This window comes from Belonocnema kinseyi, chromosome 2 (genome assembly GCF_010883055.1).
Source record: "Belonocnema kinseyi isolate 2016_QV_RU_SX_M_011 chromosome 2, B_treatae_v1, whole genome shotgun sequence".
Lineage (NCBI taxonomy): Eukaryota > Metazoa > Arthropoda > Insecta > Hymenoptera > Cynipidae > Belonocnema > Belonocnema kinseyi.
Window position 1 is genome coordinate 100,112,537 of NC_046658.1, and position 14,918 is coordinate 100,127,454.

Consider the following 14,918-nt stretch of genomic DNA (forward strand, 5'->3'; position numbering starts at 1 on the left):
CCCCCCCCCCCCCGTGACCCTTACATTCCCCTTTTCGTGCTCATTGTCCCCTTCATTCACTATGCGTTTCGTGCCTTCCTCAGTTCCTTTCTCAGTTCTTCTACTTCATCGTCCCAAATCTCTATCTCTCCGTTGACCCATATCCTAGCTCTGCCAATTCTTACCCTATTACCTTTACACCTGTCAGTACATGCCTTTCGCTCGATTAACCACTTTCTTTTCCTGTCCCACCACGTTAGATCCTCTTCTATTCTTTCATGTCTTCCTTTCAACAACTTCTTTTTCTCCACAACTTCATACTTGTCCTGCTCACTCCCCAAGTTCACTAAAAACATACATTTTCTGCCCTCTTTATTCCCTCCTAGTCTTCTTATCCCTTCCACTCTGACTTGGGCGTCAGTGTCTCTCATTACCTTCCTAATATCTTCCTCTGACCTTTCACTGTCTACTTTCAAACCCTTCACTATTATGTTATTTTTCCTTTTCGTTCTCTCTTCCCCTTCTATTCTTCTTTCAACCTCAATCAGTCTCAAGCGCCACCTTTCATTTTCCTCATGCTTGACCACCTCACATTCTCTCACTTCTTCCATACTTCCTTTCTCTCCCACCTTAGACTCATTCCTTAGTTCTAATTTACTCACTCTCTCTTCTAGCCGTTTCATGTCCTTTTTCCTAACCTCCTCATTCTCTCCCTCCCTATTTTCTATACTTTCCAGTTTTTTCCACACATTTTCTTTCTCTCATTTCCATAATTGGTTCCATTCTTCCCACTTTTGTCTCACTTTTCTTACCTCGTCTTTTACCTCTTCCCCTTGTGTCTTCATATCATTAAGTCTTCCACATGTCTCATCTAAACTTTCGCAAATCTCCTCTTTAAATTCTTTTATAAGGGCTTCTAACTTTAGGAACATATCCCCTTCATCCCTATTTCTCTCCGGTGTTCTTTTTTTGTAATTACCTTTTTCAAGTCATTGCCTCGCTCTGCCTCTTCGTCCACCCGCTCTCTTTTCCTTTTATCATCCCCCGTTTGTTACCCTTCGCTATTGACGCTTTCGCTGCTAATCGCGCTCGCCGACTGTTGCCACCTGTGCAACAAATCCCGCGACCACGAGCTTCCCGGTTTCGAACCAAGCCTTTCCAAATTTGTGGGCCTCCCGCGCCTATGCCCCGTTCCTGTTCTCGATTCTGCCGTTGCTACGGGATGCAAAGGCGTAGTAAGCGTCTTGTCTACATTTCCGCTATCCCTATTATTTGTCTCACTCTTCTCACTCAACTCGCTCTGCCTCCTTCCGGTATCACGTTGTGGACTGGGCATAGCCAACATGACTCTACTCTACCCTGTGAACTGACCGTTAGCATCACCTCCACCCCCCCTGCCACTTTCTATCCTCCCCAGAATTTTCAAAACTTTTTCCAAAAATTCGCCCTCCTACATTGATTTTTTTGACAATTTGTATCTATTTCACTTTTTTTTACCCTTCAAACTCCTACTTACTGCCAAGAAACCCATTAAATCACCCAAACGAACCTAACCTCAAAATCAACTTTCGTCAACTTCTTTATTTTCCGTTTAACTTTTCACTTTCTATCACTCTCTTCATTCACACTTGCACTTTCACCCCAGCACTCTTAATCACAACACCCTCACCGTACTCACTCAACTTTTCACTTCTCCTCAGCCAAAAAATAATCGCACTCGAAAAACACCGTGTATCCCCTATCAGTACTGGAAACGGAAGCCACTAAATTTTTTTATTAAAAAACTTGGAAACTTCACTCATGTACGTAATTTGTGCCAATTGGTAAAAACTTTCACCTGAAGATTTTCTTTTTAGTTATAAATTCTATTATCTAGTTGAATATTAAACAATTTTTTTGAAAAGCATATTTTTTGGTGAAAATTTACTTTTTGTTTAAAATTCTTATCTTTGTGGTGAAAAGTCAACTGAAATATTTTTGGATAAAAATTCAACTCTTTTTTTTAATTGATCTGTTTTATTTAAAAATTCACCTGCTTCAATAGAATTTTTATCTTTTTTGAGTAAAAATGCAAGCGTTTAGTTCAAAATTCAGGAATTTTGTTGAGAAGTCATACTTTGTGCTTAAAAGTTCTGCTTTTTATTTTGAAAATTTGACTATTTCGCAACAAATTACTTTTTTGTTTAAATTTCATATTTTAGTGTTGAAAAAATAACTGAAATCTTTTTCGAATGAAAATTGAACTAATTCATCCTTTTTGGTTAAAAAATTTGCCTTTTTGCATTGAAAATTATTTTTTTTTCGTAGAAATTTATTTTTTGTTAAAAACAAATCATATCTTGATCTTGAAAAGTTGAATGTAATCTTTTTTGTATGAAAATTCAACTACTTGTTTAGTAGAAATTTAATTTTTTTAAATGAAAATCTAACTTTTTCATTAGAAAATCTTCTTCTCTGTATTCATATATTTTGTTTGAATGATTTGGTTACAACCCTTTTTTAAGATTTTTGAGCCTCTTTTTAGTTTTCGCCTTATTTTTAGTTTAATTTAGTTAAATTTTTTAATTTTTTAAGATTGTTCGCTTTTATTCTAAAATCCTCCTCTTTTCGGTGAAATAAAATTATTTTCTTGGGTTTAAATTTCATTTTTTAAAATAAAAATACATCAGCTTCGTGGAAAACATACATACTATTACCACATAGAAATGAAAATCCTTGGATAGAAAGCTATTTCAGTTACTCGAATGTTATCTCTGTCAAGGTTTTAATTTTTACATGACTTTAGAATAAAAAGTAGAATTTTCAGGAAAGTATATGGTCTTTAAGTTTTACATTATAAGTTTAAAAAGTAAAAATAAAAAAAAACTAACGAAGAAAGTAAATTTTCAACAAGTACTTGCATTTTCAACTAAAAGGATGAATTTTCAAACGAAAAAATTATTTGTTTGCGTAATAGTAGAATTTAAAAAAAGATTAATTTTCTACTGAAAATACGAGTTTTTAACGAAAAGGTGAATTTCGAACCAACTAGAATTTTTTTCTACCAAAAAGTCGAATTTTTTTGATAAACCGTTAGGTTCCAACCAAAAAGTTTTGAATTTTTAACCAAAACGCAATGCATTTTTTAATAAAAAATGCCATAGTAAATTTCAAGTTTAATAAATAAATTTTTAACTCGAAAAAAGTGAATTTTTCATAATTACTAAAACTTTTAACAAAAATATAAATTTTTAACCAAAAAGTTAAATTTTTATAAAGAAATAAATTGTTAACAAATATTTATATTGTTATCCAGCCAATTAGATTTTTGTTTAAAAAATTTATTTTGAACTGAAAATAAAGCGATATTTTAACAAAATGGTTAAGTTTTTAACAAAAGAAATCAATTGTCAAGTAAAATGATAGATTAAAAAAATTTAACAATGTGGTTTAACATTTAACCAAGCAGTTGAATTTTCAACAACAAAATGTAATTTTCTTTCGTCTTTCCAAAAAAGATAAATTTGTAACTACGAAAGTTAATTTTCTACAAAAAAAAACGAATGATTATAAACAAAAATAAAATAATTTGAATAGTAAATTGAAAAAATTAATTCTAAGCCAAAAATTTGTATTTTTTAACAAACAATTTGAATTTTTGAAAGATTTCTGCACTTTTAAATGGTTAAGTTCTTAACCACATAAATTAATTGTTAACTAAAATGATCAATTTTCATCCGAAAAAATAATAATTTTTAACTATGTGGTTTAACCTAGAACCAAGTAGTTAATTTTACAATAAAAAAACTTTCTTTTGTCTTTCCCAGCAAGGTGAAGTTTTAACCACGAAGATTAATTTTTTACAAAAAAGTCTAATTATTTCTAACAAGCCATGAAATAATTGAACACTAAATTGAAAAAATTATTTCTCAATCCCCAAAAAAGTGGAATTTTTAACAAAATACTTCAATTTCTGACCAAAAAGATGGATTTTCAATTAAGAAGATAAATTTTTAAACAAAAAGTTGATTTTTAAACCAAAAAGATACATTTTAACTATAAAGATTATTTTTCTACCAAAAAGACGAATGATTTTCAACAAAAAATGAAATAGTTAATTTCTTAGTTGGAAAAGTTAATTTTTGAACAAAAAAAGGAAATTTTAACAAAGCATATAAATTTTAATTAAGAAGATCAATTTTAAAGCAAGCAGATTATGGTTTAAATAAAAAAGTTAATTTAAAAAAAAATACCTAAATTTTCAAACGGTTAAATTTTCAGTTTGAAAAACTATTTTCTAATAACAAAAACAAAAACGAAATTTCAACAAAGTAGTTCAATTTCCAAATAAAAAAAAATTATTTTTAACAAAAAAAGAGCCTTAATGAAAATAGTTCAATTTTTCCAACTTGAATGATGAATCTTGAACAAAAAATTTGTTTTGAAAGTAGTTGAACTTTAACCCAATAGTTGAGTTTTCAATCAAGTAAATTTTCAAGAAAATAATTGAATATTTAACCGAAAAGCAATCACTTGAATTTCCCGCTAAAAGAATTTTTCAACCAAATAGTCGAATTTTCAACTAAGAGCGATTAGGTCTCAATAAAAAAATATAATAGTTAAAATTTCAGTTACAAAAATTAATTTTTAAACAAAAATTTCATTTTCATCCAACAAAGATGACTTTTTCCATGAGATTTAAATTTTCAATTTAAAAGGACAAAGCCTTATTATTTTATTAATGACAAAATAAATATTATTTAATATGAAATTCTTTTGAATCGAGATTACAGTTGACTGATTTATAAACCAAAGTACTTTATTCAAATATATATATATATATATATATAGTTTTATTGGTGTGATTTTGTAGTATTTTTCTGTTTAGAGGATACAGTTGTTCGATTTACATGACACTGATACTTATAATTATTATTATTAATAATAAATTTATCTTTACAATTTTTGTGATCGGAATTTAAGACTTCAATTTTAAATGCGCAATTAGTTTGGTTGATTTGTTGTACTCCTTAATTGGTAAATTCAATGACATAGAAAATAATTTTGCGCCAAGTAAGAGATCAGATGACTAGCTGTTGGAAATATAGAACCCAAGATTTGAGAGAAGACAAAAATAATTTATTTGTATAATCGCAAATTATTTTCAAGGTGACCCTGTCAATGCTTTTTCAAAGCTCATGGGTTTTACTAAACATGAAATTAAATTTTAAAACAATTAGATTTCTAGGCCTTATTTAAAAATAAAGTTTTTCTTGCATTTAAAAATTGTCTAATATTTCTTATTAAAAATAGTAATTTCTATGAAATTTTCTACACAAAATATATCCAGTTAAAGAAAGCTGCCCTTCGTTAATCGGGCAAGTATTTTTCATTGTTATTTCAAGAATTTTCTAACAATGTGCACGATATTGACAAATGACTTGTTAGTTCAAGGTTAAGCAACATTACTCGCACACGAAACAAATTTACGCAAATAATCAAAATTTCATGTGCTTTACGCTGTGTGTCATCCGGAAGTCTACAGTAAGCGACAGCAAGTCCATCTTCAGGAAAAGCTTCTAGAAATTTGTCCTTTTACTTTGGGATGATGAGGGCCATCATCTCAACTCTGCTGGTCACCACACCATTTCTCTTTAACTTTGTCGGTGAGTCGAATTATACATAAGATAATCTAATGCCATGTGACGAGTGGGTCACGTGACCAGATTGCGACCTTGCTGACACTTTTTTTATTTCCTAACTTATTTTCACACGAAGCGCCACATCGAGTTGAAAATTTGGGATACTGAATTAGAAGCTCCAAGAAAAGTGGATCTGGTCCTAAATTTTAAAAATGATAAAAAAAGCAACAAAATGTTATTTACAAAAAAAACTTTTTTCATTATTATTAAACCATTAAGCCATTTCCGTTCCGGGGTAGATGTGACTCACTCGTTGGGGAAGGGAGTAAGGGGCCTTTCAAAAACCCCGTGGTCGCTCTAGGGGAAGGGTGGGGTCGACAAAAGGCCACGCTGGTCCACATGGGGGAAAGGGCTTACGAGCCCGTGCCACGTGGTTTTATATTTAGCTGTAAAAATAAAATAAAACGCATGGCTTACTCCTTTTTTCGAGTAGCGCGCGGAGTCCTAAATTCGATGCCAGCGAACCGAACCGAGTTGAGTCGAATGATTTCTCTCTCCACTCACGCGTAACTCTTTCCCAGCAAGTATTTTTGTTTGTTCACATTAGAGGCCACCCATAAACCACTTGGACACTTTAGGGGGTAGGAGGTATGAAAAAATTCTACGCTTGTCCACGAGGGGGGCCGGGAGGGTCGGGCTATAATCCACGTGGACACACATTACCCTAAATCTGTGGAAAATATATTGAAATGAGACAAGGTATGCTCACGTTCCTGAACTAATCCGATTAGTTCCTAGGGGGGGGGGGGGATTTACGATAATGCCACGGAGGACCACATGGGGAAGGGGGGGCTGAAAAAGTGGAAAAAATTGGGTCACGCGTTTTATGGAAGCCCCCTAATGTGAGGAAGGGATATAGAATTTTTAGATTGATCCAGAATTCTCGTGTTATTTATTTAAATAAGACGTTCGTTCCGCAAAACTGCTCCGAATCAGGTTTTTAATCAATCTCTTTAACAATCACCCCAAGTGAAAATCCTCACAAAGTCGTCACGTGAGGTTCCACAATTGGTTCCATTAGTAGCCACGGTTTTTTGTTTCAGGCGTCATTCAGTCGACTGGCACTCTTTTTATTAACTATTTACCGCAATACTTTTCTGTCATCTAGCTTCTCTTACGACCATGCATTTTTTTATGCAAGCTCTCGTTTTTCTGTAGCTTATTATGTCTTTTATAACTAGGTTCTCATTCACACATTCTAAACATTCTTTTCGCGGTCTGCCTCTGGGCACGCTGCCATTTACTTTACCTTGATACGCTTGTTTCGTTAGTCGTTCATTTGGCATTCTCTCAACATGCCCGAATCATCTTAACCGATTTCTTTCCCATGTATCTACTAGCGTCTTTTCTGGAACACATTCTTTGAGAAATTTCTCGTTACTCACTTTCTCCATGAGAGTTTTCCCGCATATCATGCGCGTTAATATTACTCTTATCTTTTTCTTGAAATGTCCATGTCTCGCTACCGGATAGTACATTCGGTACAAATATAGAATTACGTATTGTGATTTTAGCTTTATTTTATATATTTTTATTTCTAATAAGGGGCCCTGCTTTACCAATAACTTTATAACCTTCGTTTATGCGTCTTTCCTTTTTCCTCTGAACACTATAGTTTTTGTTTTATTTGCGTTAATTTTGAGGCCCACGCTCTTCATGATTGCATTCAGTTTATTCAACATTCTTTGCAAGTCTTCGATTGACTCTGCCACAACAAACTTATCATCTTCGAAGGCTAACCCACGTACCCTTACTGTTTCGAGATCCACACCTTCTCGTCGAAAAGAGCCATTCTTAAACACTTGTACATGAATAATATAAATAACTATGAAGATATAAGGCGTCCTTGTCTAGCTCCTTAAATTTTATTAAAGCAGTCACTCAATTTCCCATTCACCCTTACACTCGCTTTCCTAACCGTATATATTGTTCTTATAGCTTGTACGAGCCATTCATTGACTCCGTACTCTTTCCTGACTTCCCAAAGTTTACTTCTATCTACCCGATCAAAAGCTTTTTTCAGGACAACAAATGCACAGAAAACTTTTTTCCTACTCTCAAACTTTTTTCCGAGATTTGCCTTGAGCATAGTATTTGATCTGCATATGAACTTCCTGGCATAAACCCACTTTGGACTTCCCAAATATTTTCCTCTGTTATTTTCATTACCCTACGAATAAATATTTTTGAGCATATTTTACTTACGGTACTTAATAAGCTGATTGCTCTGTAACCATTACAGTCGCTTTTATCTCCTTTCTTTTGTATATTGGTCCGATAAAAGCTTTTTTCCAATCATCCTGGACTTCTCCCATCTCGAAACATAAATTTATCAATTTGCGCAGCCTATGTGGTATGTACTCGCCACCGTGTTTAAGCATTTCAGCGTTAATACAGTCTACCCCGACAGCCTTACTGTTTTTCAAGTACTTAATTATATCATTAACCTCAGTGACCCAGACTTTCTCATTTGAGTTGTCTAACGCATCATTTTCAACATCGCAGTTGTAGTGTCCAATAATTTTATCTCCGAATTGTCCCCTAAAATAGCCTCTGAAAGCCTCTAGTATCCCGTCTGTCTCATATATCATTTCCCCATTACTATTTCTCATGTTGACAATTTCTGTACTTTTGTTTCCCGCTATTTTTTTATAAAGGAGTTTTTTGCTTCCTTCAAAATCGTTTTGTATTTTCTTCTCTTCTTCTGCTCTAATTTTATCTTTACTTTCCTTACTTGATAGTTTGAGTATCCTCTTTTTGTGTCTGTAATCATTTATACTTCTATTTATTTCCTCGTCGCTATAACCTGCGATGTTCAAAGTTCTCCTGTACGCTTCTTTCTTTGCTTTTTGGGCAGCCTGAATTTCATCATTCTACCAAGCATCACCAGATATTCTTCCTACAATCGCGGTACCATACACTTCGATGGCACATCTAACAATGATATCCTGCAACATAGTCCATGCGCCCTCTATATCTTTGTTTCTTATAAGCGCCTCCCAAGTTGCCCTAACTATGCTGTCAATTATCTTATTTTGGAAATCTATTCGCACGTCCGGTTTCTGTAGGTTCTCGATTTTGATTCGCAATTGTTTTGCTTTTTTTGTTCTCTTAGTCTTTCATCCGCAACCACAAAGTTAATTATACTGTGGCTATTTCCTTTAGACCAGGTGTACATGTAGATCATTTTCTGCCTAAGCCAATCATTTGTAACAAACAGACCCCTTTCTAAGCATAAGCTTACTAATTTATCTCCGTGATAATTTCTTCTTGGCTACCGCAAAATTACCTAGTACTCTTTCTGTATCCTGATTTTGGCATCCCACTTATCCATTTATATGTCCTAGCAGAATTATTCTTTGACCATGTACGTAAATATTTATTTCAGCTCAAAATTAAAACAAAGTGATATAAATTGCTTATCTTTAAGTAAATTTCAGGATTTTATATTATCTGCACAACGAAACATAAATGAAAAAAAGACAAATATTCAAAGTTTAGAATTTTCTATTTAGTTTTTTCTCCATTATCAGGGTACATGACCGGCGTCCCTTAAACTCTTTTCGAAATTGATGTAAAGGACAAAGCGAGCGTCACGTGTTAAGAGTTGGTTTACAATTACGTCACATTTCCTGAGTGCTAATAATGCTACGAAGGAGAATTTAAGACAACTATTATTTTTAAAGTCCTTTCAAATTCATTGCAATGAATGTTAAATTTTTGAATTTTCAACTAAATTCAATTACCTTCAGTATTAGGGTTGAGCACAATGCATCAAATCTAATCTATTTTGAGTACTCACTCTTTCACAGAAATGTGGAGGAGCAGTCAATGTTGTGTGAGTTAACTTTTGCTTTCCTTAAATCGCCCGGATTGAAGTCTGGTATGGAGGGTTTCATTTTTGTATGCCAAGGCGGTGTCATTTCCACCTTAACATACCGTCGCCACATTTTGAGCTAAGACATTCCTGATGATAGCTGCAGGGCGTGCCATGCACACCCTGAGCATTTAGCTCACATACTATCCAGTTGTCCAACTCATGCGGGAACAAGGTACATCCAGATGCACAATGCGGCACTAAGAGTGCTTTATTACCATTTCTGTCACTCTTACGGCATTAACCTTAATATTGCTCCTCAAAATGCTTCCAGGGAAATCAAGTCAATTGTCGAGAATGGGGACTGCCGCATATACTGGAACTTTATATTCTCGACAGTTGTTTCTGTTGCAAATTAGAGGCCAGACATGGTTCTTCTTGACTTCGAGAAGTGAACCATGTTCATTATCGAATTTTCGGCACCAGCTGACAAAAACATCATATCCAAGGAGAATGAAAAGAAAGAGAGGTATCGAGACCTTATAAGGGAGTTGCAACGATTGTACCCGGAATATTCTCTTAAGCTAATCGTCCTTATCATCGGCGCTCTTGGAGGTGCCAAGCTTTCACTCGTTAATAGCCTGAAAAGAATCTCTTCGTGTCAACAATATGCTAAAATACTTGCGGGGAAAATGCAGAAGGCGGTCGTCCTAGGGTCGCTGTGTGTTCTCAGGGTGCACAAGACTTTTTCTGGACCGTCGTATTGATTCCGTTACAGACTGTAACCACCTATCTCACGGTCGTGAGACGTGGTTGTGGCTGAAATTCTACCACGATTTCGCTGGGATTTAGAAGTTAAAAAACGGTAAGTCTGCAATAAAATGTTAAACAACAAAACTTTTTTTTAAACAATTCGCATTTTTTCAAACGGGACAATGAAAGTACGTCTGTTTTAATATAAATGTAAGTTATGAGTTATAATAATGTACATTTATGGGAATAACAAAAAGTTTCAGGGATGAACTCGAGTGCGAAGCACGAGATACGTAATAAGAATGTGTTCGTTAAGGCCGAAGGAGCTTTAACAAAAGAGAATTCACAATTGCCAAATTACTGTTGTCAATGCTTCTACCTTTAGTTTTAAAAAGTCTATGCACAAAGATTGAGCGCGTAGTGCGAGGTAAATACATTATCGAGCGCGAAGCGCGCGACTGATAAATCATCAAGCGCGAAGCGCAAGCACCAACAGTCGCGCGGTACAAAATCTCAGCGTTGTTTGCAGTTTTTAGGTTTAAAATTTCTTGTTCTTTTTACCTTGGTAGAAAATACATGCCTCTTGCATCGTTTTCTGTGCAGGAAGCCTAAGATTTACGCATCGGTAAAGATGTACGTGCGCACTCTTTAATAGCTTTGCTACTAGCAATAGCAACTCGTACGAATGCCATTTTCATTCGTATACTCGTGTATCGGTTGTCTGTCGTGCAAGTTTGTTGAACTGTAAAGTTCTTGTCCCACATCCATTTTTATAACAACACTCTTTGCTTTAATCGAGTTTTCTTGCGTTTACTTTTCTCTTTCGATTAATCTTTCTCTTATTTAACGCCTGCCCCCGACCAGCAGCAATCGCTCCGCTTGTGCTTCAAAAGTCGGACTGGCGTCAAAATCGAGAGGGAGAGAGATAGAAAAAAGAGAGAGACATAACAAAAGTAAGAGCTTCACAACCCAGTGGGCACAATATTCGGCGACGTCTTTACGACATAGTTACGACATTTTCACGACAACTTTACGACACCCTATGCCCTATGTCGTAAAGATGTCGTAAATACGTCGCCAAATGTTGTGCCCACTGGGTTATCTTTCAGGACGTTTTCGGATTTTCTATTATCTGCGCAACGGAACACAATTAAAAAAAAGAACAGATATTCAAACTTTAGAATTTTCTATTATGTTTTCCCCCAATCTCAGGGTGTATTATTATAAAAATTGAAGATCAGACCAACCTTTCTTATTGCTTCTTATTTAGTATTCCAAATTTTGATCTCGATGTGCCACTTCGTGTAAAAATAAGTTAGGAAATTAAAAAAGTTTCGTTAAGCTAGGAATCTGATCACATGACCCGCTCATCATTTTCTGATTGATCATTGTAGTAGGTATTTGAGCAAGAAAGCGCGTGCAATCTAATTTTTTCCCTCACATAATTTTACTATTAATTTAAAGTCAATCCCCGATATATCATTTATCTGAAGTGTAATAAGAACACTTCAATCAATTGAAAACTATAATTATCTGTCGGCAGATAATTTCTATTACGTCAGATAATTGTCGTATTTAATTGTTTGCAGCGCTTTTATCCAACTTCAGATACATAATTTCTCGGAGATTTAATGTGTAGGTATTTGAGAAAATTTGATCCCTTACAGAATTTTATTGTCACTTTTTATTGTAATTGTTACCATACTTTTCCTACGCGAAAGTAAAGTAAAACTGCATTAACGGTACAAAAACGCTGCATTGAAAAATATAATTATTATTCAACGATGGATAATCTTCATTCGCTTCGTGATAAAAATTATCTGCTGTAGAGTTTGGCTACGTGATTTGGCGTATATTACGTCCGAATGGAAATTTTCAGTGCGTATGCACCAATTTTGAAAAATACCTTAAACAATCTATTTTGCTTGATGTGGGTCGTGGTTACTGTGTTCGCTCTTCAACTTTTTATTGCAGTAAGTACCCAGTGGGCACAAAATTTGGTGACGTCCTTACAACATCTTTACGACAACCTTACGACTTCCTATATCTATGTCGTTTCGGTGGCTTTGCGATAACGTTAATACATAGTCAGAATATACGACTTATTTACGATATCGTAAAGACACCTTAGCGACATGGACATAGGATGTCGTAAAGTTATCGTGAAGGTATCGTAACAATGTCGTAAAGACGTCGCCAAACTTTGTGCCCACTAGGTAGTAAAAAAATATATCGAGGGAGTAGGCCTAAAGGAAAAATGTGGAACCAATTGTCCTACAAATTCATAAAAGTCGAGAAAGGAGAAAATGCTACTTTGTGTATGATTTGCGATCGTGCAATTCACAATATGCTGAAGAATTTAGAATTCTAGATAAATTTTCAGAGTTTTATGTTAATCGATTCGTGTTATATTATTTATTGTATTTGTCCCGTAAATCTCGCGCCAAATAACAATATTTAAAAATTCTTTAAATTCGAATAAATGTTCAAGCAGTATGAGGTTAGGGTAGGGTGGGACGAGATGGGCATAGCTGTCCTTTTCACGTGACAGTATTTAAAATCTGCTAATTAATTGCTTGAAATTAAAAATTTGTCATACGGACAACCGCAGGATTTCGCCGGGAGCGGGTGCTAATCTGAAAAATTGTACCCGCTCCCAGCGAAATCGCGGTAAAATTTCAGCCACAACCACGTCTCACGACCGTGAGATAGGTGGTTACAGTCTGTAAAGGAATCAATACGACGATCCAGCAAAAGCCTCGTGGACCCTAAGAACACGGAGCGACCCAAGGACAACCGCCTTCTGCATTTTCCCCGCAAGTATTTTAGCATATTGTTGACACGCAGAGATTTTTTTCAGGCTATTAACGAGTGAAAGCTTGGCACCTCCAACAGCGCCGATGATTAGGACGATTAGTTTAACAGAATATTCCGGGTACAATCGTTGCAACTCCCTTATAAGGTCTCGATACCTCTCTTTCTTTTAATTCTCTTTGGCTATGATGTTTTTGTCAGCTGGTGCCGAAAATTCGATAATGAACATGGTTCGCTTCTCGAAGTCAAGAACAACCATGTCTGGCCTCGAGTTTGCAACAGAAACAATTGTCGAGAATACAAAGTTCCAGTATATGCGGCACTTCTCATTCTCGATAATTGACTCGACTTCCCTAGAAGCATTTTGAGGAGAAATATTAAGGTTAATGCCGTAAGAGTGACAGAGATGCTAATAAGGCACTCTTATTGCCGCACTGTGCCTTTGGATGTAGGTCGTTCCCGCGTGAGTTGGACAACTGGATAGTATGTGAGCTAAATGCTCAGGGTGTGCATGGCACGCCCTGCAGCTATCATCAGGAATGTCTTAGCTCAAAATGTGGCGACGGTATGTTAAGGTGGAAATGACACCGTCTTGGCATGCAAAAATGAAACCCTCCATACCAGACTTTAATCTGGGCGATTTAAGGAAAGCAAACATTAGCTCACAAGACATTGACTGCTCCTCCACATTTCTGTGAAAGATGCTGTGCATCCTCTTATCGAGGAGCTGTTCACTAAAGTTTTTCTCTTGTGCTTTCTTAATCCGGGTTTTCGGGAGTGAGTACTCGAGATAGATAAGATTTGATGTTGTTGTGAAGACATTCAAGACTCAATATTCCGCGACCACCTTGACGGCGTGAGATGTACAGTCGCGGAACGGAAGACTTAAGATGCATGCTTTTTTTCATGTGCACAACCTTTCTTGTCGTGGGATCTGAGCTCGTTCTTCGTCCATGGAACTACTCCAAATGAATAAAGTACTACCGGGACGGCAAGCATATTCGTTGCAGATACTTTGTTCCTTGCCGACAGTTCGGAAGACTAAATCTGCCGGATGAGACGTTTGTATCTGCTCCGGAGAGTATCCTTCATAGATGTCACATCCTGAGCGCGGCTTTGTGACATGCGCAGGTATGTATAAGTCTCTTCAGCGCAAAGGTGTCGTATAGCGCTTCTATCAATGAGCTTAGAATCTTCAGGGATGCCACTAAGTTTTCCTCGCTTCAAATAAACCTTGGCGCATTTGTCTAACCCAAATTCCATTCCAATTTCCCTAGTATATCGTTCGAAAATCCCTATATCTAGATGTAGTTGCTCTTCGTTTTTAGCATATATCATAAGATCGTCGATGTAAAATACATGAGTGACCTTGTACTTTCGATCTGCAGGTTTGCCGCACAAGTACCCATCGGAATGGCGAAGTGCTAGAGATAGTGGCAATAATGTAGGGAAAAAGAGGAGTGGGCTCATGGTGTCGCCCTGAAAGACACTTCTCTGAAAGCTGACCTTGTTAGTTGTCACACGATTTTTTCCAGATGAGATAGTAAATCTGGTTTTCCAAAGCGGCATCAATCTCTCTATACACCTAACTATTTGCGGATGAACCTTTAAGATTTCCAAAAGATAGATGATAAGTCTATGGGAGGTTGAATGGAAAGCTTTCCGATAATCAATTCAGGCCATCGATAGGTCACGCTGGTAGAATGCTGCATCTTTGCAGACACATCTAGAGATGAGCAGGTTGTCCCGACATCCCGCTATGCCTTTCTTTGAGCCTCGTTGTTCATACATTTCTTGCCACACAGGTTCAATTGCCCCAACAATCCTATCATTTAGGATAGCTGTGAATATCTTATAAATTGTGTTCAGACAAG

The 14,918-nt window shown here is 35.8% G+C and overlaps 1 protein-coding gene across 2 annotated transcripts in view; it reads left to right on the forward strand.

Moving 5' to 3' along the window:
- The window catches only part of LOC117168259, a 42,588-nt gene that overhangs the window by 9,663 nt on the left and 18,007 nt on the right, over positions 1-14,918 (forward strand). The window contains exon 2 of one of the 2 annotated variants that reach the window (XM_033353762.1): positions 5,309-5,624. In XM_033353762.1, the coding sequence (XP_033209653.1) occupies positions 5,564-5,624 (61 nt within the window). In that variant the 5' untranslated portion in view covers positions 5,309-5,563. The remainder of the gene's footprint in view (positions 1-5,308; positions 5,625-14,918) is intronic. The other variant, XM_033353763.1, reaches the window with a different exon arrangement.